At 46.7% G+C, this 27,778-nt stretch overlaps 1 protein-coding gene across 4 annotated transcripts in view; it reads right to left on the bottom strand.

The window, feature by feature from the left end:
* Positions 1-27,497, bottom strand: part of lrriq1 (leucine-rich repeats and IQ motif containing 1) — a 281,000-nt gene extending 253,503 nt beyond the window's left edge. For 2 of the 4 annotated variants that reach the window (XM_038780687.1, XM_038780683.1), the window contains exons 1-5: positions 27,395-27,497; positions 25,826-25,957; positions 15,743-15,848; positions 2,801-2,898; positions 521-644 (exon numbers count right to left, since the gene is read on the bottom strand). In XM_038780687.1, the coding sequence (XP_038636615.1) occupies positions 521-644; positions 2,801-2,898; positions 15,743-15,848; positions 25,826-25,951 (454 nt within the window). In that variant the 5' untranslated portion in view covers positions 25,952-25,957; positions 27,395-27,497. Of the gene's footprint in view, positions 1-520; positions 645-2,800; positions 2,899-15,742; positions 15,849-25,825; positions 25,958-27,184; positions 27,330-27,394 lie in introns of those variants that run through there. The other 2 variants (XM_038780684.1, XM_038780682.1) reach the window with 2 other exon arrangements.
* Between the last annotated feature and the right edge of the window lie 281 nt (positions 27,498-27,778).

The raw sequence follows: 27,778 nt of genomic DNA, 5'->3' as shown, positions 1-27,778 counted from the left end.
ATACCCAGCCAGGAGTTGACAGGGTCAACAAGGAGCAGTAGGAAATTACCCTGAGCGAAGGGTGTAGTGTCCAGAAGAAGCTTTCTCAACGTGATTGAGAGTTAATGCAGGGCAAAAGCTCGGAATTTCGAGATAAATATTTAGAGATCTTGTGCCATGATCAACCAATCCCCATACCCTGCCTTTCCACTCAAGTTTACTGTGGTCTTCAATTTCTAAGAAAACAGCTCCTTCCCATGGTCTACTGCAGACCGCTCAAAGAGCTGACCACCAGGCATCATCTTTGACAGTATTCCAAACTTTTACCCTTGTAGACTACAATACTCTAGAATTCTGACACTACGGGGATCATGGTAATCCCAAAGGCTATGAACATACTATCTTAATGGACTTGGAATATTTTGGTCCATTTACAATGCTTCAAAACAGTTTTCAGTATTTTCATGCCGCACTATTGGAGTAAATATGCACCACAATTTAAGTGCCACTTAGCTAATAAATTTACAACATTATAATTTACCTGAAATTGTCTCATCCCCAAGAGATGCATTAGTTGTCTCCACATGAAAGCTGGGCTCTATGTTCTGTTGGGGTTCTTTGTGAGTCTGTACTCTTTGTTCTTCTTCCTCTATTTGGGCCAGTATCTGAAGAAACGAAACCAAAGTGGTAATTTTTACTTCCACTGGTTTCGTTGTTGTAAGTTACAGTACAGTACCAATGTTCTGAAGTCCAAATCATTTAAACAGATTTCTAGTGTAATATATTAAAATATAATTTTTTTCTTGCGGCATAATCCTACCTCAACTAAAAGCTCTGACTTTGATGTTGTCTCACCAGTTACACATTTCATTTATTATTTTTACTTCTGTATTCCTCTATTGCACTTTTATGCCACAAACTCCTCTGTCAAAAGTGTGCGATATGACAGGAATATATTGGTGAGCCAAGATAATCCCTGTCTTATTTGCTTCAGGATCAGCCACCTTCCCATCTTCAATGTCCTCCTTCCACTTTCATCAGTGCTGTGGAAATGATTTATGGACCTTTTTATCACCAAGATGGTGTCCAACTATTCAACTGCTTCTACTGCTCCGCTACATGTAATTCTACTGCAGCATCTCAACATAATATGCCTTCCTATATTGTGACAATAGGCTTCTGTATATGGTGAGTGGGTCACAATATCAACGGAACACTGCATAAGATTAACCTTCCCCATCCAATGAGATTAAACACAATATTGATTAAGGGTGCAATCTACCAGCCACGTCGTGCCCCCGTTGACGCAGCCAGTGTATGCCGGGAGAGGCCTATTCCAGGATCTACACAGCTCTCTGTGCCTCATGAGATCTTTGTCGTCTGGATCCTGCCCATTGTGGACGGGTCAGCAGTTGCCAAATCTGCATTTTAGAGTGAGTAGCCAGTCTCACTCTAACATGCAGCTCGCCTGATCTACCCAAGGAGTTGGGATCTAACCACTTCACCTCACAGACCTTATGCGAATGCTGTTCAGTGCTGGTCCCTACAAACAGGGACCAAGTGAAAGGGGGTCTCCTGGTCTCCCAGGGAATCGGTGGCCTGTGGGGGATCGACCAGGGGATCGATGGCCTGTGGGCAGGGTGGCACCCTGAGGACACCCTTAAAGGTGAGTTAGGGCTTTTGGGGCTCCGGGGGTCGTGTCGGAGGGGGTCGAGAGACCGGGGCACAATTTAAAACTTAAGTCTTGATCGCCACCTGCACTGAGGAGTTCTGGCGAGCAGAGCTCCTCAGTGCCGGAAACGGGGCTAAGTGCGGCCTTGCTGGGGCGGAATCTGCTGAGGCCCTGAATTGCAACAGAGTCCAGTTTGATAGCGTGGCCTTTCCCAGCGCTACGAGCACCAGAAAACACCCGGCTAAATGCAGTCGCCACGGGACTCTGTTGCAATTCAGTTAGATTGCGCCCATAATAAGTTTAAAATTATATTTTACAAAAAATCTATAATAATAGTGGGTAAAATATTAGGACTGAATTGGTTATAATGTTCAGCTCAAAACCAAATCAACTAAATATTTAGTTGGTATATTGTATGTAAGAGAGCATAACGTTTAATGAGGCCACAAAGTAAATAATTTGCAAAGGCAGGAGCAGGTTCCAGTCCAACTTGCTTCTATTTGAACACAGTATATAAATATCAAAACTTAGAACACAAAACAGTGTTTGCACAGCTTAATAAACAGAGTTTTTTGTTCTGTAATTCTCCATTGGCTTTTGCTGTATAAAACATAGTACTCAGACACCTTCAGCCGAATTCTCCGTAGCCCAACGCCAAAATCAGGAACGGAGATGGGGCGGAGAATGGCTTCCAACGCCTGAATCGGGGTAGGTGCCGATTTGACGCCGGTTCGCGATGCTCAGCCCCCTCCAAATCGGCATCATCTGAGGCATGGCGTGCACATTCGCAACACCGTTGGTGCGTCATCAGCTGGCCCACCTGTGACACTCTTCTTCCAATAGGCCGAGTTCCCAATGGTGCGGGGAATCAATCAATGATAAACTCCAGGGCACATTTGTCTTGTATTTTGTATCATCAGTAGTAAGTTTTACAAATCCAAAAGCAGTTTACTTGTCAACTTGCACTGAAGATCTTTACCTGCTAGTTTGCCAATTTAACACCCACTGCCGCTGAAGATTGATATTGGTATATTTAAATAAAATCAATGACTTAGTAACACAGTGACCATACCCCAGGTCACTTTGCAAACATAAAGGAAAATTCATATTTGGAGATTTTCCTCAATATGTAAGCAAAATTGGAATTACCTTCTCCTTCAGGTTTAAATGATCCTCACCAAACTCAGTAGCCAATTCTATCAACATTTCTGATCCACGATAATCATGAGTCGGGTAAACAGCATCTGCTAAAATATAAAGATACCTCAAAGTTCAAGTAATTGACTGCATTAAAATTGATTATTTTAAACAATATAGAAATAACTTAAGTAATATTCATGTTCTGAGACTTAAAATAATGAGTTCAAGAAGAATATGCAGGACTGTGCATGGGCTATTGAGAAATTTAAAGGCCTCCCCTGTAGTGGGGTTGGTGACGGAAGGGCATTAATTCAGGTAGGAGGGTGACAGGTCTAGGCCTTGCTCCTTTCCAACATCTGCCTCATTATGTCCTGACAGAAAGGCTCTTGGCCAGCATTCCCACCACTTCTGGGATGGGATTCTCCCCTACCCGGCGGGGCGGGGAGTCCAGGGGTAGTGGAGTAGCGGCAACCACTCTGGCGTTGGGCCTCCCCAAAGGTGCGGAGAGGCTAGGCACGCGCCGGAGTGGTTTCCGCTATGCCAACTGGTGCCAAAACCGGCGCCAATGGTCTGTGGCGCCCGCCGGCCGGCGTCAGGGCTGGCTGAAAAGCCTTCGCCGGTCCGCGCATGCACCGGTGCGTCAGCGGCCGCTGACACCACCACCGGCGCATGCAAGGTAGGGGGGTCACGTCCGCCTCCGCCATGGTGGAGGCCGTGGCGGTGGAAGAAAAAGAGTGCCCCCACGGCACTGGCCCGCCCGCCGATCGGTGGGTCCCGATCGTGGGCCAGGCCGCAGTGGGGGCACCCCCCCCGGGTCCAATTGCCCCGCGCCCCCTCCAGGACCCCGGGGGCCCGCTTGTGCCGCCAATCCCGCCGGCACCAGAGGTGGTTTTAACCACATCGGCGGGACTGACCTGTCAGCGGCGGGACTTCGGCCCATCGCGGACCGGAGAATCGCCGCGGGGGGCACGCCAATCGGCGGGGCGTGATTCCCGCTCCCGCCGATTCCCGGGTGGCGGAGATTTCCGGCCACGGCGGGGGCGGGATTTACGCTGGCCCCAGGAAATTCCCCGACCCTTCGGGGGATCGGAGAATTCCGCCCCTGGTATGGGCAGCACGGTAGCACAGTGGTTAGCACTGTTGCTTCACAGCGTCAGGGTCCCAGGTTCAATTCCCGGCATGGGTCACTGTCTGTGCGGAATCTGCAAATTCTCCCATTGTTTGCGTGAGTGTCCTCCTGGTGCTCTGATTTCCTCCCCCAAGTCCCGAAAGACGTGCCGTTAGGTGAATTGTGCACAAACAGGCACCATAGTGTAGTGACTAGAGGATTTTCACAGTAACTTCATTGCAGTGTTAATATAAGCCTATTTGTGACAATAACAAGATTATTATTTACCAGGAGGTGGGTTGGGGATCTTCGTTCAAAGGCACGCTGTGCCTGAACAAGGGACCCAACAACAGGAAAGGGAGTGAGGGAGGCCTTATGAGAGTAACCCCCCCCCCCCCACTGCCACCACCTTGCTGCCAAGCCCCTACCTGCTTTCAGTGGCCTAGTGAAATTGTCATTGGGCTAATAATCCAGAGATCTAGGATAATGCTCTGGGGGCCTAGGTTCGAATCCCACCAGGGCAGATGGTGAAATTTCAATTCAATAAAACAAAAGCTGGAATTAAGAAAAGTCTAATGATGACCATGAAACCATTGTCCATTATCGTAAAAGTCCATCTGGTTCACTGATTCCCTTTAGGGAAGGAAAGCTTATCTTAAATCCTTACCTGGTCTGACCTACATATGACTCCAGACCCACAGCAATGTGGTTGACTCTTAAATGCCCTCAGGGATGGGCTGTAAATGCTGGCCTAGTCAGTGGTGTCCACATCCCATGAATGAATAAGGAAAACTCCCACCTTGTGGTTCCCCCATCTGCCATCATTTACTTGTGGCCAAAGTCCTTTGACAAACGTAGGACTTGGGAGGATGCATTATTGGCAGCACCACTGCCTCCCTAGTGGTGGTGTCAAGCAACGATGAGCTGTCAGCCTCGCATTGGGCAGCAGCTCTCACTGAGTGGGGCCTCCATCACTAGGGTATTGAATCCCAAGGAAAGGTCCACCAATGTCCAGTTAAATACCTGATTGGCACGTAAGGCCTTTCTGAAAAGAGGCAGCTTACATTAAATCGATAGTGTTGAATTGAACGTGCTTTATCAACAACTTAACTATGTCAAATTAAAATGTCTCTGTTGTAGTATTCTGACATTTACAAACTGGTATTTCAGTCAAAGCTTAACAGGTCAAAGTGTACATTAGCTCATTTAATCTCATTTTTTTATATCTTGAATATTTAGCCAAAATCATGAATGTGGGTGAAGGCTTACATGTATATTGACACTCATTAAGCAGAGGTGGCTTTTTTTGGCTCGGGGCGGTCACAGGATGGAAGATGGTCACATACTTTACTTAGAGCTAGCTAGAGCCAGACAACCAATAGGATGCCCAGAGCTCTATTTCAAGGATGCTGACAACTGTGACATGAAGGCTCAAACATTAATTTCATACCAGCTGACAACATGGAAAATGGCGACATCATTGTGTCTAGTGGGTGACACCATGACCTGTGGATACAGCAATTTGGCAACAGGCACCAACACTGAAAACCACCCACAATGACATCTGATAACAACTTCATATGTAGCGCATATGGCAGAAACTGCCTCTCATGGACTGGTCTCTTTGGCCATCAGCAAAATGCATTGTGTGAAGTTATCCCATCTCCATTTGACTTTTTGCATGTCCATCGTCTTACCCAGATGGAGGTATGTTTATGATCGATTTGGCCAATGATGGCAGTTAACTAATGTCCAATTATTGATGGTTCTATTGTAGTTGGGCAATAATAAACAATACATGAAACAACAATAAATTGAAGAAAAGTTTCCGATCAGTTTCTGGCAGCTGAACCAGATGTTCAGCTTCTTTTGAATATTCAGAAGCTCACAATCCCTACACACTAGAATTTTCAACCATTGCATATGAACAGACAGGAATCTAGCGATCGCTTTGCTGAGCATCTTCGGTCTGTGCGCATTCAGGATCCTGACCTTCCTGTTGCTTGCCATTTTAACAAAAGATCCTGCTCCCATGCCCACATGTCTGTTCTTGGCCTGCTGCAATGTTCCAGTGAAGCACAATGCAAACTGGAGGAACAACATCTCATCTTCCAGTTAGGCCTGAACATCGAATTCAACAACTTCAGATGATCAGCCCCACCTCGACCCATTTGTTTGCATTTCATTTTAACTGTCTTTTACCATTTCTTTCTTTCTTAATATACATTTAATCCCCCCCCCCCAATCTTAGCCACCTTTCCTGCACGTTTCTCCTCTTTGCTCCCCCCTTCCCCTCCCCCCACACCTACAGTTCATCCCCTGATGTTAGTTTCTCTGCTGTTTGACCTTTCACATCTTTTGTCCCTCTTTGGGGACTGCCATTAACACTCTTTCCCCTTGGTATCTGTGGCCATTAGCACCCAGTTTCCCTGGGTTTCTGTGGCTATGACTCATCTTTCATTCTCACTCCACAGTATAAATCTTTCCCACTTTCTCTGTCTGTTAGCTTTGAAAAAGAGTCATCGGACTCGAAACGTTAGCTCCTTTCTCTCCCTACAGATGCTGCCAGACTTGCTGAGATTTTCCAGCATTTTCCCTTTCGCTTAAGAGATCCAATGTTCATTTTAAAAGGTTAAGTTGAGTTCATGGAATAAACATTGTTTTGTTTCAAAAACCATGTGTCCATAATTGTAATAACACACCTAGGGAACCAGCCGTGTGCTTCAAAAGCAACAATCCATAAAAGGGTTGGACTCCATGATACATTTTGGGGTTCTGAAAACACCACTCTCATAACAATTGGGGGCTCGAGGGGGATCAAAGTCTATCTATTGGATTGGCTTTTGTGAACTTAAAGACAGTGAAGGGTTGTTGCTTTTCCGGTGTGGTATTTTAGTTTAAGTGGGGAGTGTGTTGTGAGCAATGGCTCTTTCAGAGGCTCAGAAGTTTTTGGGGGTGGAGACTGTCACACTCAGTACCTTACGGACAGAGACTAAAAGCAGACTGTTAGGTTTGGCAAAAATATTGCAGTTAACATTACCTGACAAAATGCAAAAAGGTAAGGTAATTATGGCGGTGGTTAAGCATTTTAAAGTTGACCAAGATAGAGTTTGACTCATTGGAAATGACAAAAATTCAGTTGCAAATTAAACAAATCGAACATGAGAAAGAATTAAAGCGGCTTGAATACGAGAGAGACAGAGAGGAAAAAGAAAGAGAGAGAGGAAAAATAAAAAGAAAGAGAGAGAGAGGAAAAAGAAAAGGAGAGAGAAGAAAGGAGAAAGGGAAGAACAGCGCGAGCAGAACAAAAAGAAAAAGGGAGATACAGATCAGGGAAAAAGATAAAGAGAGACAGTTTGAACTTCAGAAAATGGCCATGAAACATGACAATCAGTTAAAATTGGCAGACGTAAAGGGAAACGTACAGTTGGATGATAGTGATGAGGATTGTGAGAAAGAGCATCATAGTCGAAGGCTTGGTGGGAATCTATTTAAATATGTCCAAGCATTGCCAATGTTTGATGAGAAGGAAGTGGAAGCCTTTTTCATTTCATTTGAGAAGGTAGCTAAACAAATGAAATGGCCACAGGACATGTGGGTGTTACTGATTCAAACAGAGCTGGTAGGTAGAGCTTGTGAAGTGTTTGTATCACCACCGGAGGAGGTATCTGGAACGTGTGAGAAGGTGAAGAAATCCATCTTAAGTGCATATGAGCTAGTGCCTGAAGCTTACAGACAGAGATTTAGAAATTTAAGGAAAGAATTTGGTCAAATATACATGGAGTTTGAAAGGCTCAAACAGAGTAATTTTGAGAGGTGAATAAGGGCTTTGAAAATAGACCAAACGTATGAAGCTCCCAGAGAAATTATACTTTTGGAGGAGTTTAAAAATTTAATTCCTGATATAGTGAGAACTCATGTGGAAGAACAGAGGGTTAAAACTGCAAGATTAGCAGCAGAAATGGCAGATGATTATGAATTAGTTCATAAATCAAAGATTGGTTTCCGACATCAGTTTCAGCCGGTGAGGGATAGAAACTGGGGACATGGGAAATACTCAAGTGGTAAAGGGAAAGGTGATCTGATGGGAGACAATAAAGAGAGTGTACCTCAGATTAAAAAAGAAATGAAAAGTTTCAAATGTTTTCACTGTATTAAACTAGGCAATGTAAAGTCACAGTGTTGGTGGTTGAAGAAAAGTACTGGAAAGGCTGACGTGGTAAAACAGGATAAGACAGTGGGATTTGTTAGAGTGGTAAAGGAAAGCCCACGGGAAACGAAGAAGGTGCAAACGATTGTACAGCCTGTTCAAGAAGTAATTGTTGAGAAGGTGCCAGATGTCTTTAAATAATTTACTTGTGTGGGTAAAGGAGGAGCAGGTAAAGAAGTCACAATTTTAAGAGATACAGGGGCTAGTCAATCCTTAATGGTAAGAGATGAGGAATTAGGAAGTTTGGGAAGAATGTTGCCAGAAAAGGTGGTGATCTGTGGAATTCAGGGTGAGAGGAGTAGCGTTCCATTATATAAGGTAAGGTTGGAAAGTCCAGTGAAGAGTGGTGAAGTGGTAGTAGGAGTAATAGATAAACTATCTTGTCCAGAAATACAGTTTATCTCGGGTACTGATACAGCTGGATCGCAGGGGAGAGTGATGCCTACTGTGGTTGATAAGCCAGTGGAAAATCAGAAGTCTTGAAGGACGAATATCCTGGGATTTTTCTGGACTGTGTAGTAACAAGGGGCGGGATTCTCCGATCCCCCGAGATTCGGCGGGCCCCCCGCGGCGATTCTCTGGCCCGCGATAGGCCGAAGTCCCGGCACTGACAGTCCTCTCCCGCCGGAGAGAATCAAAACACCTACCTGACCGGCGGGATTGGCGGTGCGGGCGGGCTCCGGGGTCCTGGGGTGGGGGCGCGGAGCGATCTGACACCGGGGGGTGCCCCCACGATGGCCTGGCCCGTGATCGGGGCCCACCGATCGGCGGGCAGGCCTGTGCTGTGGGGACACTCATTTTCTTCCGCCTTCACAATGGCAGAGGCAGAAGAGACCCCCTCCCCTGCGCATGCGCCGGTATGACGTCAGCAGCCGCTGACGCTGCGGCGCATGCGCGGACTTATGCCGGCCAGCGAAGTCCTTTCGGCCCCGGCTGGCGTGGCGCCAAAGGCCGTTCATTCCAGCCGGCGAAGTGGGAACCACTCCGACGCGGGCCTAGCCCTTCAATGTGAGGGCTTGGCCCCTAAATGTGCGGAGAATTCGGCACCTTTGGGGCGGCCCGCACCGCAGTGGTTCACGCCACTCCGACACGCCAGGACCCCCCCCCCCCCCCCCCTCCCCGTTGGGTAGGGGAGAATCCCGGCCAAGGTTGCAAAGTCACAGGTTAAGACAAGAGGAGAAATCAAAGAGTGAAGGTGAAGTTGAAGTTGAAGTGCAATTATCAGAAACAATTTTTGATCAGATGGTTGAAAAAGAACAAGAACAGGTGGAGGATGAGGCAGATATTTTCAGCTCAGGAAAATCGGCAGTTACAACAGAAAGATGTAGAAATAAAACGGATATACCAGAAAGCATATATGGAAGAGGAATCTGAGAGTATACCAGAGTGTTATTACCGTAAAAGTGATGTCTTGATGAGAAAATGGAGTGCTGTACATATGCAGGCGGATGAAAAGTGGGCAGAAGTTCATCAAGTAGTATTGCCGTAAGTATAGAAAGAAGGTGTTGCGAGTTGCACATGAGGTACCAGTGGGGGGTCATTTGGGAATAACGAAAACTCAAGTTAAAATCCAGAAACATTTTTATTGGCCTGGACTACATAAATATGTAGTTAAATTTTGTCAATCATGTCACACATGTCAAGTGATCAGGAAACCTCAAGCAGTGATAAAACCAGCGCCCTTAATACCCATTCCAGCATTTGAGGAACCTTTTACGAGGGTCCTAATTGATTGTGTAGAACCGCTTCCGAAAACAAAAAGTGGGAATCAATATCTTTTGACTATCATGGATGTGTCTACTAGGTTTCCAGAGGCCTTTCCAGTACGTAATATTACAGCTAAAAGGATTGTGGAGGAGTTACTTAAATTCTTTACTACATATGGACTCCCCACAGAAATTCAATCGTATCAAGGATCATATTTTACTTCTAAGTTATTCAAAGAAGTTATGGATAGCTTAGGAATAAAACAATTTAAATCAACTGCGTTCCATCCAGAATTGCAGGGAGCGTTAGAAAGGTGGCATCAGACATTAAAGACAATGTTGAGGGCATATTGTCAAGATTATCCCGAGGATTAGGATAAAGAAATCCCATTCGTATTGTTTGCAATTAGGGATGCACCTAATTAGTCTACCAAATTTCGTCCTTTTGAACTAATTTTTGGTCATGAGGTAAGAGGACCACTTAAATTGATTAAGGAAAAATTGGTTGATGAGAAATCGGAAATTACACTATTGGATTACGTGTCAAATTTTAGGGAACGATTAAATAGAGAAGGTGAATTGGCTATACAACATTTGAACGTTGCACAAAATGTGATGAAACGGGTAGCGGACGAGAAATCCAAAGTTCATAGTTTTGCCAGGAGGGATAAAGTTTTAGTGTTGTTACCAGTGGTAGGTGAGCCTTTAAAAGCTAGGTTTTGTGGACCGTATCAGATTGAAAGGAAATCAAGTGAGGTGAATTATGTGGTAAAAACACCAGATAGAAGGAAGACTCACCGAGTGTGTCATGTGAATATGCTTAAAAGGTACTTTAGACCATAAGACCATAAGACATAGGAGTGGAAGTAAGGCCATTCGGCCCATCGAGTCCACTCCGCCATTCAATCATGGCTGATGGGCATTTCAACTCCACCTCCCAGCATTCTCCCCATAGCCCTTAATTCCTCGCGACATCAAGAATTTATCTATCTCTGCCTTGAAGCCATTTAGCGTCCCGGCCTCCACTGCACTCTGCGGCAATGAATTCCACAGGCCCACCACTCTCTGGCTGAAGAAATGTCTCCGCATTTCTGTTTTGAATTTACCCCCACTAATTCTAAGGCTGTGCCCACGGGTCCTCGACTCCTCGCCTAACGGAAACAGTTTCTTTGCGTCCATCCTTTCTAAGCCATGTATTATCTTGTAAGTTTCTATTAGATCTCCCCTTAACCTTCTGAACTCCAATGAATACAATCCCAGGAACGCCAGCCGTTCCTCATATGCTAGACCCGCCATTCCAGGGATCATCCGTGTGAATCTCCGCTGGACACGCTCCAGTGCCAGTATGTCCTTCCTGAGATGTGGGGCCCAAAACTGGACACAGTACTCCAAATGGGGCCTAACCAGAGCCTTATAAAGGCTCAGTAGCACATCGCTGCTTTTATATTCCAACCCTCTTGAGATAAATGACAACATAGCATTCGCTTTCTTAATCACGGATTCAACCTGCATGTTTACCTTTAGGGAATCCTCGACTAGCACTCCCAGATCCCTTTGTACTTTGGCATTATGAATTTTCTCACCGTTTAGAAAGTAGTCTATGCTTGGATTCTTTTTTCCAAAGTGCAAGACCTCACATTTTCTCACGTTGAAATGCATCAGCCATTTCCTGCACCACTCTCCCAAACTGTCTAGATCCTTCTGCAGCCTCCCCACTTCCTCAGCACTACCTGCCTGACCACCTAACTTCGTATCATCAGCAAACTTCGCTAGAATGCCCCCAGTCCCTTCATCCAGATCATTAATATATATGGTGAACAGCTGCGGCCCCAACACTGAACCCTGTGGGACACCGCTGGTCACCGGCTGCCATTCCGAAAAAGAACCTTTTATCCCAACTCTCTGCCTTCTGTCAGACAGCCAATCCTCAACCCATGCCAGTAGCTCACCTCGAACACCATGGGCCCTCACCTTACTCAGCAGCCTCCTGTGTGGCACCTTATCAAAGGCCTTTTGGAAATCCAGATAGACCACATCCACTGGGTTTCCCTGGTCTAACCTACTTGTCACCTCCTCAAAGAATTCTAACAGGTTCGTCAGGCACGACCTCCCCTTACTAAATCCATGTTGACTTGTTCTAATCCGACCCTGCTCTTCCAAGAAATTAGAAATCTCATCCTTAACGATCGATTCTAGAATTTTACCAACAACCGAGGTTAGGCTAATTGGCCTATAATTTTCCATCTTTTGTCTTGATCCTTTCTTGAACAAGGGGGTTACAACAGCGATCTTCCAATCGTCCGGGACTTTCCCTGACTCCAGTGATTTTTGAAAGATCTCAACCAACGCTTCCGCTATTTCTTCAGCCACCTCCCTCAGAACTCTAGGATGTAGCCCATCGGGGCCAGGAGATTTGTCAATTTTAAGACCTTTTAGCTTTTTTAGCACCATCTCTTTTGTAATGGCAACCATACTCAACTCAGCCCCCTGACCCTTTATAATTTTTGGGATATTACTAACGTCTTCCACTGTGAAGACAGACGCAAAGTACTTATTAAGTTCTCCAGCCATTTCCTCATCTCCCATCACTAGCCTTCCAGAATCAGTTTGAATTGGCCCAATGTCTACTTTGGCCTGACGTTTGTTTCTTATGTATTGAAAGAAACTTTTACTATCATTTCTTATATTACTGGCTAGCCTGCCTTCATATTTGATCCTCTCCTTCCTTATTTGTCTCTTTGTTAACCTCTGTTTGTTTTTGTAGCCTTCCCAATCTTCTGATTTCCCGGTGCTTTTGGCCACTTTATAGGATCTCTCTTTTTCTTTGATACATTTCCTGACCTCCTTTGTCAGCCATGGCTGTCTAATCCCTCCCTGGATAATCTTTCTTTTCTTGGGGATGAACCTCTGTACAGTGTCCTCAATTATGCATACAAACTCCTGCCATTTTTGCTCTACTGTCTTCCCTGCTAGGGTCTGCTTCCAGTTGATTTTCACCAGTTCCTCTCTCATGCCCTCGTAATTACCTTTATTTAACTGTAACACCATTACATCCGATTTTGCCTTCTCTCTTTCAAACTGCAGACTGAACTCAACCATATTATGATCGCTGCTTCCTAAGTGTTCCCTTACTTTAAGATCTTTAATAAAGTCTGGTTCATTACATAGCACTAGGTCCAGAATTGAAAGGGAAGGAAAGAAAAAGGATGTTTTCATGATTCTAACTCAAAGTGACGAACCAAATCCAGATGACTGTGAATTTGACATACCTCAAATTAAATTGGAAAATGAGGATGTTCTTTAAAATTGGGATGAATTACCTTCCAGAGGAAAAACGAACTGACCTGAAGGAGTTATTGATATCACATGGGCAGGTTTGTAGAGATAAATTGGGAAGTACTAAAATGGCTATACATGATGTAGATGTGGGAAATGCTGTTCCGATCAAACAACATCCATATAGACAACCCTTTAAAATTGGCACAGGTTAACAAAGAGATTGAGAGAATGCTTACAAATGGCATAATTGAAGTGGGTTGCAGCCAATGGAGCTTACCCATAGTGATGGTACCTAAACTAGACGGTACCCAACGGTTGCGAGTGGACTATCGAAAGGTGAATGCAGTTACAAGAACGGACTCTTATCCTATCCCACGTTTGATGGATTGCATTGAGAAAATGGGACAATCTGCTTTTATTTCCAACTTCCAGACATGGAAAGAACATTTAAAACATCGTATGGAGTTCTTCGATCGACTTCAGGAAGCGGGTTTGGTGATGAACCTAGCCGAAAGTGAATTTGGAGAAGCCTGAATCACTTTCCTTGCGGAGTTTCCCATACCCTCAAGACGAAGGGAAATAATGCGATCTCTTAGCATGAGTGGATTTGATCGAACATTTGTGCAAAAGTTTAGTGGCGTGATTACTCCACTGATGAACTTGCTAAAGAAATGTCAAAAATTTCAATGGACAGGGGACTTTCAACAGGCATTTGACTGCCTGAAAGCTGTGATCACCAATGCTCCTGTATTGGAGAGTTGCAAGGGGCTCTGTGGTCAGATTGAACTAAAGTATCTTGTTCTAAAGAGAAATGCTGAGGAGTAGAGAATGGATGGATCGTGCATTGACTTTGTTGTTCAAAGAGACTGTCAATCAAGAAGGTTTTCAGTTGGAGGAAGAAGAACGAAGAAAAATGGACTATAGTATTGTATCTGTTTCAGTGTGTTGTTTTCTTTAAATGAAAATGTATATTTACTGTGTGCATTTCTTAGTGGATGGTGCAAAAGTGAAAAATGAAACCATCTTGAAGTTGATGGTTTATTTTGTTTTCCTGGGGAGAGGTGTCATGTGAGAGTGCCTTTAAGAAATGGATGTTTAAGCAATGTACCTTTAAGAAATGCAGTGATGTCAGAGTGTGGGTGGAGCTGGGCTTTTAGCTCAGCCATTTTGAAGTTTTTAGTTTCAGTTTGAGAGAGCAGCTGAAAAGTGCCTGGCTGGTTTGCTGAGAGCTGCAGGAAGGAAAAGAGCTGGCCTGGTGATTTCTGCAAATCCAAAGACTATAAATATATTGAATGTAACCTGTTGTGCTCCTATTTTCAAAGGGTTGAAGTCTTTTGGAGGTTTAAAATAACAGTTTATAGGATTGGGTAGTGTTGTATTACTTTTGCGGTTATCTTTGAAGTAAGGGGTGTTAAGAGATCCAATGTTCATTTTAAAAGGTTAAGTTGAGTTCATGGAATAAACATTGTTTTGTTTTAAAACCATGTGTCCATAATTATAATACCACACCTAGGGAACAAGCCGTGTGCTTCAAAAGCAACAATCCATGATGCATTTTGGGTTGGACTCCATGATACATTTTGAGGTTCTGAAAACACCTCTCCCATAACAAATGAAGTAAGTAGTTTATGTGTATAATGTTCCTGTCTCCATGTATATTAGAATAAAAGGAATGCAAATCATGATTAGTCATACTCATTCTTGCATTACCTTTTTCACAATGGTATTTCCATGCTGATCTGTGTACTGTTCCTCTGTAACCGTTTTTTATTCATTTATTTTATTCATTTAATTTTTATTTTTTTCATTTTTTTTTACAAGTGCGGAGGGTTTATTCATTTATTTTATTCATTTAATTTTTATTTTTTCATTTATTTTATTCATTTTTTTTTACAAGTTGGGGGGGGTCTATTTAATAAAATTTTACAGAACTGCAAAACTTTGGACAGATGGAGACTCCATACTTTCCAACACCGGAAGGCTTCACCTTCATCCCAACAGGTTCCATTGGAGGAGCATGTACAAGGGACAAAGGGACCCAAAACCATTTCCCCCATTTTTATCAGCAGCAAACAAGGTAAGAGAAAATGGTGGGTCGCTCAGGTCGGCCAGCGTGAGTCACGAAGGTCAGCCGGCGTGGGTCACGAAGGTCAGCCGGCGTGGGTCGCGAAGGTCGGCCGGCTGGGTCCCGAAGGTTGGCCGGTTGGTAAAAATGGGTCCCCGGGAAAAAAGTTTGAAGAACACTGATCTATGGTGTTCAATAAAATAAAAACTTACCTCTTTTAAATGGAGCCCTAGAATTGCATTATGTTGCAAAATGTTTCTTCTATAAATATAAAAACCTAAGAATATAAAAGCAATCGGAAGTCTTCATATGTTTTAATGAAAATGTACTGTTCCTTCCTCTAATCAATGAGCACAAGTTGATACACCTTCAAATCAGATGGACGGTGGAATCAAATTAAACAAAATGTCTTCAAACTCTCTTTTCATTTAGTAAATGGTCATTTATCAAATTAGAATAGCAGCAATTCCACTATTATTGAAAAGTAAAGCATGCTATTTGTTGAGAACTTTCACAATTCAGTTATGTCCTTTTCAAACTGGTAAAACATGACGGGGAGTTCAGCAGCTTTGCATTCACTTACACTCAGCTTGCTTTAAATCCTGGAGAATCAGCTTTTCCACAATTTCCCCTCTTTGCTTCAATTGCTCCAGGAAGCTAAAGACAGAGTTGGGTAATTCATCCGAGTCCTAAAACATAAATAATTTACTTAAATTATTTGTACCGCTAGAAGATTTAAAAGGTCAGCAGAATAACCAATTGCAACAGCACTCTCCAGGATACAGGAGTATATTTCTTTTTTTTTAAACAAACAATTTTCAATGAGGTATTTTTGGCATAACAAACAACCACAGTACAAAACACAATAGAGTACAAAGAACAGTAATCAAAAAACAGCCGCCGACATTCGTCCCTCCAAGGCCGCCTATTTAACCCCCTACTCTATACTAACCTAGCGCCACCCCCCCCCCCCCCCCCCCCCCCCCCCCCCCGCCACCGCCCCCAGCTGACGATTAATTATTCGCGAAGAAGTCAATTAATGGTTGCCACCTTCAGGCGAACCCTGACACCAACCATCTCAAGGCGAACTTGATCTTTTCCATGCCGAGAAAGCTCGCCATGTCGATTAACCAGGCCTCTGACTTTGGAGGCCTAAACTCCCTCCAAGCCAGTAATATCCGTTGCCGGGCTAACAAGGAGGAGACGGCCAGAACATCTGCCTCTCCCTCCTCCTGAACACCTGGGTCCTCCAACACCCCAAAGATCGCTACCCCTGGACTCATTTCCACCCTTGTCTTCAATACCCTGGACATGACATCCGCGAACCCCTGCCAATATCCCCTAAGTTTTGTGCATGGTCCACCCACACATATGACACACTTGTTTTCCATCCCAAAAAATCTACTAATCCGGGTCGCTGTCATGTGTGCCCGGTGCACCACCTTAAACTGGATCAAGCTGAGACTTGCGCATGTAGCGGTCGCATTGACCCTGCTCAGCGCCTGCACCCATAGGCCGTCCTCCATCTCACCTCCCAGTTCCTCCTCCCACTTACGCTTCAGCTCCTCTGTATGTGTCTCCTCCGCCCCCATAATTCTTTGTAGATGTCCGAGATGTTCCACTCCCCCACCCATCCCCTAGACCAGGGGTGGGCAAACTTTTCCATGCAAGGGCCACATTCAGAAATTCACAATTTTAAAGGGCCGCATAGTATATTAAGTAAAATAATTACTTCACCCAGTTATGATTCTGGGCGCCTCATATAGAACATAGAACAGTACAGCACAGAACAGGCCCTTCGGCCCTCGACGTTGTGCCGAGCAATGATCACCCTACTCAAGTCAACGTATCCACCCTATACCAGTAAGTAACCCAACAGCCCCCCCGATTAACCTTAACAAAAATAATTAAAAATTAAAAATAAAAATTTTTTTAAAAAACATTTTTTTTTTTTTAATGACTTGGTGGGCCGCATAAAGACCTTTGGCGGGCCGCATGCGGCCCGTAGTTTGCCCACCCCTGCCCTAGACACTACCCTATCTTGAATCCCTCTTCGTGGCAGAAGTGGGAAGGATGGTACCTGCCTGCGTAGAAAGTCCCGCACCTGTAGATATCTGAAATCATTCCCTGCTGTCAGCCCAAACTTCTCTTCCAGCGCCCTTAAGCTAGAAAAGCTCCCTTCCAGAAACAGGTCCTTCATCTTCTCAATCCCTGCCGTTTGCCGTACCCGAAATCCTCCATCGAGACTCCCCGGAGTGAACCGATGATTGTTGCATATTGGGGACCAAACCGACGCCCTCACTGCACCAACAGATCTCCTCCATTGACCCCAGATCCTCAGGGCCACCACCAACACAGGGCTGGTGGAATATCTCGCCGGCGGGAATGACAATGGTGCCGTAATCAGTGCCCCTAAGCTGGTGCCCCTGCATGAGGCCACTTCCGTCCGCTTCCAGGCTGCCCCCGTCCCCACCACCCACTTCCTTATCATCGCGATATTGGCCACCCAGTAATAATTACTAAAATTTGGCAGGGCAAGCCCCCCCCCCCCGATTCCTCTTGAGCATCACCTTTCTCACCCGTGGGGACTTACCCGCCCAAACAAAGCCCCAAATGATTTTATTGATCCTCTTAAAAAAAACCGCGGTATGAAAATCAGGAGGCATTGCGACACAAATTAAAATCTCGGCAATATCGTCATCTTAACCGTCTGCACCCTCCCCGCCAGTGATAGCAGATGCGCATCCCATCTCTGAAACTCGCCCCTCATCTGCTCAACCAGCCGGAACAAGTTCAACTTGTGTAACTGCCCCAGTCGCACGCCACTTGTATCCTCAGATACCTAAAGTTGTCCCTCACTAACCTAAACGGTAGCTCCCCCAGCCAACCCTCTTGGCCTCTTGCCTGGACTACATACATCTCACTCTTCGTCATATTCAGTTTGTATCCTGAAAACCGGCCAAGTACCCCCAGAATCGTCAAAATCTCCCTCATCCCTGCCCCTGGATCCGCCACATACAGGAGTAAATCATCCACATAGAGCGATACCCTATGCTACACCCTCCCCCCCCGCTCCCCCTCACCCCCAACCGAACCAACCCTTTCCAGCCCCTAGAAGCTCTCAGAGCAATTGCCAGCGGCTCTATGGCTAGCGCAAACAGCAGCAGGGAGAGGGGACATCCCTGTCTTGTCCCCCGATACAGCCTAAAATAGTCCGAGGTCATCTTGTTTGTCCTTACACTAGCTTCCGGAGCCTGGTACAACAGCCTGACCCAGTCGATAAAGCCCCTACCAACCCAACTCTGTGTACATGCAAGTAGAAAGAAAACTCCTTCGCCATCAGCTGTCTAAACCTCGATTGGTCGATAACCCCCATCTGCTCCATGAACCCTATCAGCTCCTTTGCCATCGCTGGCACCTTCCCCGTTCTCGAGCACGACCGGTCCAGGCCGGGGTCAATAACTGTATTAAAATCTCCTCCCATCACCAGCTTGTGCGAGGCCAAATCCGGTATCTTCCCCAGTACCCTCCTAATGAAATCAACATCGTCCCAGTTTGGCGCATAGACGTTGACCAATACCGCCTTCCTCCCCTCCTGCTTACCGCTCACCATGACATAATGGCCCCCCCCATCCGAAACAATACTGCCCACCTGGAAATGTGCCCACTTATTAATTAAAATCGCCACCCCTCTCGTCTTAGTATCCAGCCCAGAATTGAAGACCTGACTGACCCAACCCTTCCTCAGCCTAACTTGATCTGCCACTTTCAGGTGTGTCTCTTGCAGCATCACCAGGTCTGCCTTCAGAGCCCTCAGGTGCGTGAACACACGGGCCCTCTTGACAGGCCCATTCAGCCCTCTAACATTCCAGGTGAACAGCCTGGTTGGGGGGCACCGCGCCCACTCCCCCCCCCCCCGGCCGATCAGCCAACCCCCTTTCTAGGCCCGCCCCCTGGCCACACCTTGCACCGCCAACTGCCCGCCTGCAGGCAGCCCCCACCCCCGACCTCCTCTCCATCCTCAGACCCAAGTCCCTCCCTCGTCAGCAGAATAACTCCCCCCGCCCCCGGGCAACATCACTCTATAGCCCAACCCCTGCCCTGTATTGAACCAGTATACACACCCCACCATGCTTCCGTGAACTTGCTCACTTAGCTAGCCTGGTGGCCCTCACCTCAGGGCCACAGTCTCCCACCTATTGTTCCCTACTCCCCTCCCCCCGCTCATCGAAACCACTTCCCTCATCAAACCAAGACCGAACAATCTCCTAATTACCATAGGAGATAGCCCAAAACAGACAGAGACCCCCACAGCACACCCCTCAATAGTGCAAATTGAAATAATACAAATTAAAACATAGAAAGTCCCCACCAACCACCCCCATCAAAACACCAAAAAACCCCAACAACGACAGAATATCTTCTACTCCCCCTTCTTCACCCAAACTTCAAGGACAAACAAAAACAAAGGGAAGGACAACAATCAAACCATATATACATCGTTCAAAAAAGGAAAAAAGAGAAAAACGCTGCCGCTTAAGTCCAAAAAAGTCCTCAGTTCTGCACCAGACCCTTCTTCTTGGCAAAATCCATCGCCTCTTCGGGCGATTCAAAGTAGTGGCGCTGGTGCTGACCCAGAGGCGCGCCGGTAGAGGAGCCCATATTTCACTTTCCTCTTAAACAGGATCTTCTTCACCTGCCTGAAGCCTGCCCTCCTTCTGGCCACCTCCACACTCAGGTCCTGATAGACAGTCAGTATACTATTGTCCCACTTGCAGCTCCTGGTACGTTTGGCCCACTGGAGGACACACTCTTTGTCCAAAAATCTGTGGAACGACACCACCATCGCCCTTGGGGGGTCCCCCAGCCATGGCTTCCTCGCCATCACCCTGCACGCCCTGTCCACCTCCAGCGGCTGGGGAGAAGCCCCCTCCCCCAGAAACTTCTGGAACATATTTACCACAAAAGTGCCCGCATCTGCCCCCTCAGTCCCTTCAGGGAGACCGACAATTCTCAAATTCAGTCGGCGCGCACTGTTCTCCAGCTCTTCCACTTTTTCTAACAGCATCTTCTGCTGATCCTTCAGCATCCCCACCTCCAGCTCGACCACCGTTTGGTGCTCCTCCTGGTCTGCCAGCGCTTTCTCCAACTTCTGGATCGTCCGATACTGGGCATCCAGCCTCCGTTCCATCCGATCAATCGACTCCTTTATTGGGTCGAGACAATCTTGTTTCTGTCTGGCAAAACCCTCTTGAATGGCCTGTATGAGCTCCTCCATCGATGGCTGGGCCGTCACAGCAGGGGTCCAAACCTCGGCCATGTTAATTTCAGCAGCCACTTCTGTCCAGCCCTTGCTTATCTTTCTGTTTCTTCCCTTACAGTCCCTTGGGGTTCTCCGTTCCATGCACCACTGTGTGGATCCAGTACTTAAATGGCTGCACTTTCCAAGTCAAGACTCAAAACCACGAAAAGGTTGGGGAAAATGGTCCAAAAGCCCAGGCAGAGCGGGAGCCACCAAGTATGCGACCTACTCCCTCATAGCCGACACCGAAAGTCCGTCCTGTACAACAGTATATTTCTAAAAATATTTTGAAAACAATGCTGATTTTTTACTATCAAGTACATCCATAAAATAAAATAGTCGACGGAAATTATTAACAGGGTATTTCTGTCTACAAATCAACAGCTATTAACTTTACCAACGTATCGATTTAAGATGACATTAAACAGGCTTATATTTTTCAACATTTATTTTTAAAATAATTTATCAACTCCCGAGTTTCCTCACATGCTCCCTGATTAAAAATTTAGTCAGCTGAAATGCTTCCGGGCTAACCTAATGCAATTTAATCCAATTGCTCAGAAAAAGCAGCTTAGATGCAGTCTCCTTTCAGCCACCTTGCAAATGAAATTTAGCAACACGTTCAATTGCTAGAATGAATCTGCTTTGTAACTCTGAAGAGGTACATGCAGCACTAAATGGTATCCTTCCTAAAAGTTCCCCTTTGGTTACAAAACAAAAGTGTTTTCTTTTACCGCTCAATTCTACTCAACTGACTGAACCTCTTTTTTCAAATTATCAGGACAGGAGTGCTTCAACCTTTGCTTAATCATTTACTCCCAAATTTTATTTAATGGGGTGAATTTGCCCTTGGACAATGGTTTGAAATGCAAGCTGTTGGCTTGACAACCTGTTAAATAGCTCCCACGATTTTCAATATAATTGAAATTAATTAACTCAGAATTACTCCCAACTGTTTATGACATTTTAAAATGCAATTTCAGTTATTCTTGCAGCAAAATGTTTCATTAAAATTCCATTGGTAAATCTGTTACAAATCCACAGAAAGTGAAATTAACATTGCTTTAAACAAAAATAACTGCAAGTAAATGTACTATGCAAACAAAATATTTAGTATTTCTGACTGAAAATATTCAGCTGTTGCTATTTTTTGAGTTTATTATGCAAAAACTGTTAACCAACATTTATCCTATGCACAAATACATTTTAACGCCATCTTTGGCGTAGCCTTATTTGCTTTGTTTACATATGGATTGCAAAAAAAAAGCAAAACGGTATCACCCTTGTTTAAAAACATTATATTTAGAAAGCCAGGGCGAAATTCTCCCAAAACGGGAGAAATCGTAAAACTGCCGTAAAACCCGGGCGGGTTTTACGGCATCGCGCCCCTTCCCGACGGGGAACCGATTCTGGTCCCCCGTCGGGGCTAGCAGCCCGACGTCGGAGGCTCCGACAAGTCGGGCTTAACGAAAATCGTTAAACCCGCTTGCCGGAGTTAGCGCCGGCTGACGCGTCATATGACGTCAGCCGCGCATGCGCAGGTGGGAAGACTCCACCCGCGCATGCGCGGATGACGTCATCGCGTTTTTGCGCGAAACCCGCGCATGCGCGGGCCGGGTTGCCCCTTAGCCGCCCCGCGTATTGATACTGCGGGGCGGCGGAAGGACAAATAGTGCGCGGGCATCGGGCCCGCTGCCCGCGATCGGTGCCCACCGATCGCGGGCCCATGGCACCCTTGGCACGGCCGTGGTACTGCCGTGCCAATCGGTGCCATGGTTATTTTTTGCGAGTTTGTCACGACGTTTTTACGAACGGCAGGACCAGGTGTGTTTGCCGTTCGTAAAAAGGTCGTAAAGGGCTGGGACTTCGGCCCTTCTAACAGCTGAGAATCGCTGCCGGCCGTAAAAAAAACGGCGGCAGCGATTCGTGTCGGGATTTCGGCGGGGGGGGGGGGAGAATAGCGGGAGGGCGTCAAAAAAGTCGGGAAGGCCCTCCCGCTATTCTCCCACCCGTCGTGGGGGGGGGAGAATTTCGCCCCCATTTTTTCAACAAACTTATTGTATAAACATGTATTGTATACAAACATGTATTGTATAAATACATAAACATACTGTTATTTATAGTCATTACAAATAATCTTAATGATACAAAGACTAAGGGCGCAATCCATTGGCCACGTTTCGCCCGAGAAACAGCTTGCCCACAGGGCAGTGTGGCTGATAAAATCTGGGAGACCACCACGGGGTCTACCCGGCTCGCAACGACTCGCGAGGTCCAACACGATCTCGCGAGACATTACGATGTAAATCCCGACGATTGTGGGCAGGGTCACTTTTTGTCAAATCTGTATACTAGAGCGAGGCAGCTAGCCTCATTTTAATGTGCAGATTTACGAGGTACCTGAGGCTTTGGGATTTATCCCCTTCGACTTGGTGATTGTCGGGCGTGCGCTGTTCAGGACTAGTCTCCACAAATGACCGGCTGTACTACTGGTCAACTGTCACCTACAGGAAAATCAGAGGGCAGGCAGGGGTACATGAAAGTTGAATGTGAAACTGTTGACCCCAGAGAACCTCGAGGAACTCAAAAAGGATTACAAAGGTTGGAAAACCATGAAACCCCTTTTTGAATCTCCATCTCTCTGGTGGCAAGCAATCAAGGGGAACATCAAGAGGTTTTTCATCCTCAAAGGTATTCAGAAGGTGACTCTGGGTACAGGCAATGGGGGCTCATGTCAAGTAGGATCTACCAGAGGTGAAGAGCCAGCAAATCTCGCTCTATACCTCGGTTGCCTCAAAGGCTATCTTCCAGTCCAGTCCGCTCTGTGGAGCAGGATGAAACATTCTTGTGTTTCTTCTTCCAAAAGGTGCACAAAGAGACCTCTGTGATCAGCAGCCTGAAGTCATCGCAGTCTGACATCCTGAGAATCAGTAAATTATTTTATGCCGGACTGTAAGATCTGAAGCCAACAAATAGCACGGCTTCCCAGTTTTTCCTGTCGTCTATTCACGAAGGACTTGGACAGCAGCGAGCGGGAAAACCTGGATAAACCTCTAACTCTGGATGAGCTGACAAAGGCCGTCAAGTCCTTTGAGACGAGTAAATCTCCCGGAAGCAACGGTTTACCAGCTGAGTTGTATTTGACTCTGTGGGACTGAATGGAAGTGAACGAGAGTATGCTTCTGGACGGAGCATGTCAGAATCCATGAGGAAAGGCATCTTCCCCCACATCAACAAGCAGAAGGGGAAAGTGAAGAAATGTGAAATTGGCGATCCATCTCACTGTTGAATGTGGATTGTAAAATCCAAGCCAAGATCATCGCCAATCGGGTCAAGTCTGCTCTGGAGTTGGTGATCCACTCTGGCCAGACCTGTGCTGTGCTGGGCAGGAAGACCTCTGATAGCCTCGCACTACTCAGGGATACGATCGCCTGCGTGCAGGACAGGAGGGTGGACACCTGTCTCACCTGCCTGGACCAGAAGTCGTTTAACAGAATTTTGCACACCTACATGATGGATGTACTCTGCAAAATGGGGTTTGGGGAGGGAATCCACAATTGGATCTAACTTCTCTACACAAACATCAGTAGCGCAGTCCCAATCGATGGGTGAGAATCAGAAAGCTTTCAGATCAAATCTGGAGTCAGACAGGGCTGCCCCTTGCCTCTGTCCTGTTTGTGCGTTGCGTACAAGCTTTTGCCAAGTCCATCAGGAAGGATCTGGGCAGAAGAGGAGTGATGATTCCAGGCAGCGGAGGCGTTCAAGTCAAGGCCTCCCTGTACATGGACAACATTGCCACCTTCTGTTCAGATCCGGTATTGGTACGCAGGCTCTTGAACGCCTGTGACCAGTTCAAACTGGCCTCGGGAGCCAAGGTAAACCTTGGCAAAGCGAGGCCATATTCTTTGGTAACAGGGTCAACTGGTCCTTTGTCCCCTTCACCATCAGGTCCTATTACCTGAAGGTGCTGGGGATATGGTTTGGAGCGGCTGGGACGTGCATCAAAAACTGGGAGGAGCGCATTGCCAAGGTAAGACAGAAACTGGGCATGTGGGAGCAATGCTCCCTGTCCATTGCGGGCAAAATCCTGGTCATCAGGTGTGAGGTATTCTCAGTGTTGATCTCCGTGGCGCAGGTCTGGCCCATTCCCGATCCTACGCTGCAGCAGTTACCCAAGCCATCTTCAAGTTCATCTGGAGATCAAAGAATGATCATGTCCAAAGGGACACCATGTACAAATCTCTGGATAAGGGAGGAAGAAATGTACCCAACGCTGCCCTCATCCTGATGGCCACCTTTGCGTGTGGCTGCATCAAGCTGTGCATGGACCCCCGGTACGCAAACACCAAGTGTCACTACATACTGAGGATCTACCTGTCCCAATTGTTACGAAGGATGGGTCTGATCTCATTGCCCCGGAACGCTCCACGTAGTAGGACCGTGCCATATCACTGTCCCCCGTGGAAAAATTTGTTTAAGAGAAACGCCTTAGACGACAAGGCCATCAAGCTGTAGTCTGCACGTAATACCTTTGAGGCCTTTGGGGAAAAGGAGACGGTGGATAATGTTGATCGTTCCCTGAGCAGACTGTCAAGAGTTATCTGGCAGAACACCTCATGACCAGAACTTTCAAACAAGCGCCAAGATCCTTGGTGTACGTCCGACGTCTCAGCGCCATCGCACGCTGCCCTCAAAGCAGCTGCAGGGGGTTGAGATGGTCTCACATCACCTTGTGGAATGTGTCTTTGCAATGAGGGTCTGGAGAGAGATGCAGTGGTATTTGTCGAGGTTCATCCCGAGCAGCTCTGTGACCCAGGATTCTGTGCTCTATGGGCTATTCCCAGGGAGGCACATCGAGACAAATATCAATTGCTGATGGTCATCAAAATGGTGAAAGACGCTCTTTGGTCTGTCCAAAACGTATTGATTTGCAGTGTAAAGAATTGTTCTCGGTCAAAAGTTGCAGACTGGCAGCAAGAAGGCGCAGTGGTTAGCACAGTTGTTTCACAGCTCCAGGGTCCTAGGTTCAATTTAAAAATGGTGTCCCGGTCTCTGGCTACATTGGGGAATTCCAGCGATCAGAGCACTCAAGTGTACAAAACAGGGCTATGTATGGCCTCAGCTGCACGCTCCCCACTGAGGTCACTTACACAACTCGAGTCATGTTGTGTAGCCATGTGTTTCTTGGTGCTGCGAGCACCGGGAGACACGTGGCTAAGTGCGCTCATTGTGGGACTTTGTTCACAATTAGTTGAATCGCGCCTACAGAAAGGACAGCAAGTTTACAAAGTAAATTGAAGGATTTCAATGTTCAGCTATTTCAATACATTTACATGTAATTTTTGAAACGAATGATAAGCTCACATAATCTGGATCAAGAGGAATGTCTTCATCAGATTGTTCCTTGAGTTCATCTAATTCTGATGGCGAAATATTGATTTGTCTTAATTCAGCTTCAATTGCTTCTTCAATCAGTTGGTCTTCATCCATTGTTTCCTTTCAAAATAATACATTGCAGTATTTAGACATTAACTGTTCCTTGGTCATAAATTGAAACTCATAGTTCCAGCGAAGAAAAAGATCACCTGGTCTAACACCAGCATCCACAAAATTACAAGGAAACACTTTATGGCAAGACTGGGATGGGGTGGGCATGCAGAAACAAGCAGCAAGGGGGAAAGCAAGTATGGAAAGACGTGCTTGTTCGGTGAATTGGACATCCTGAATTATCCCTCAATGTACCTAAACAGGCATCGGAGCGTGGCAGCTAGGGGATCTTCACAGTAACTTCAGTGCAGTGTTAATGTTAGCCTACTCGTGACACTAATAAAGATTATATTATTAAAAGAGAAAAAATAGGTAATAAGAAGTTTGACAATCGTTTGAGAGTGGTGATGGGATGCAGTAGTGTGGCGCACTTGACATATTGCAGGATTGTTTTGCAACTTATCTCCCAAGTCCTCAGTTCTGTATTGTTTGAATGGTGTTTGACATTTGTTTATGTGTGCACAGGCAACCTAGGTTTGCTCACAAGCTGAACCAAAAGTGGCAAGACCACATTTGCCACCTATTTATGTCTAGTAGCTGCGAGGTGAGCGCGGCTTTACATAGAACATACAGTGCAGAAGGAGGCCATTCAGCCCATCGAGTCTGCACCGACCCACTTAAGCCCTCATTTCTACCCTAGCCCTGTAACCCAATAACCCCTCCTAACCTTTTTGGTCACTAAGGGCAATTTAGCATGTCCAATCCACCTAACCTGCACGTCTTTGGACTGTGGGAGGAAACTGGAGCACCTGGATGAACCCCAGGCAGAGAACGTGCAGGCACAGACAGTGACCCAGCAGGGAATCGAACCTGGGGCCCTGGCGCTGTGAAGCCACAGTGCTAACCACTTGTGTTACCCAAGTTTCTTCATGAACTCCCACGGTAGTCATGAACTGGAATGGTTTGGGGTGGAGAATGTTGAATCAAAAGCCAGCCACCGTGAACCTGTTTCTCGGATTCTGTCCCTTTGCTCTGGCTCACTTCGTTTCGGACCTGGGTTTGTTTCTGAGTGGGTGGGTGTGCTGGTGTTGGGGATGCTCTACCTCATGGAGCGGGGCTGATGAAGCAAATGAGATGCCCACTAACTGCCACAAAGTGCAAATCCAGCCAGTGACTGGCAGGACATATATATATTGTCAGGAGAGATTTACACCGGGATGTTGGCGTAGCTCACACGTTTCAGAAGTCAGTCCCGGGGGAGGGGGTTTGCTGTAACCCACACTCCAAAATCCCCTCCATTCGTTTAACAGGTTTGTTGACGGATGCAATTCAGGTTGAACAATTCAGAAAGATGTTAAAGAAGCGGGGACGCCCTCACGCAGCGCTGCAATCCAGGCTGCTTTCAGCGGGTTAGACCCCCTCCCCAGGGGAAAGGCTTCACTTTACCTCTCAGGCCCGCCTGATCGCCACCGCCCGGCTTCAGCCCCCGGCCGCACCCAACACAAAGCCGTCACCATGGCAACGCCAGAGCGCGCGCACGGTGCCAGCCACAGCCGCTAGGCCCCGCCCCCCCGCGCGCACGGTGCCAGCCACAGCCGCTCGGCCCCGCCCCCCGCGCGCACGGTGCCAGCCACGGCCGCTCGGCCCCACTCCCCCTCCCCGCGCGCACGGTGCCAGCCACGGCCGCTCGGCCCCTCCCCTCCCCGCGCGCACTGTGCCAGCCACGGCCGCTCGGCCCCTCCCCTCCCCGCGCGCACGGTGCCAGCCACGGCCGCTCGGTCTCGCATGCCCACCCACGCGCGGTGCCAGCAGCGACCCCTCCCCCGCCCT

The sequence above is a fragment of the Scyliorhinus canicula genome, chromosome 20 (genome assembly GCF_902713615.1).
Source record: "Scyliorhinus canicula chromosome 20, sScyCan1.1, whole genome shotgun sequence".
NCBI classification, from domain to species: Eukaryota; Metazoa; Chordata; class Chondrichthyes; order Carcharhiniformes; family Scyliorhinidae; genus Scyliorhinus; species Scyliorhinus canicula.
Note: the sequence above shows the minus strand (reverse complement) of the source record. Positions and strands in the feature narration are given on the sequence as shown.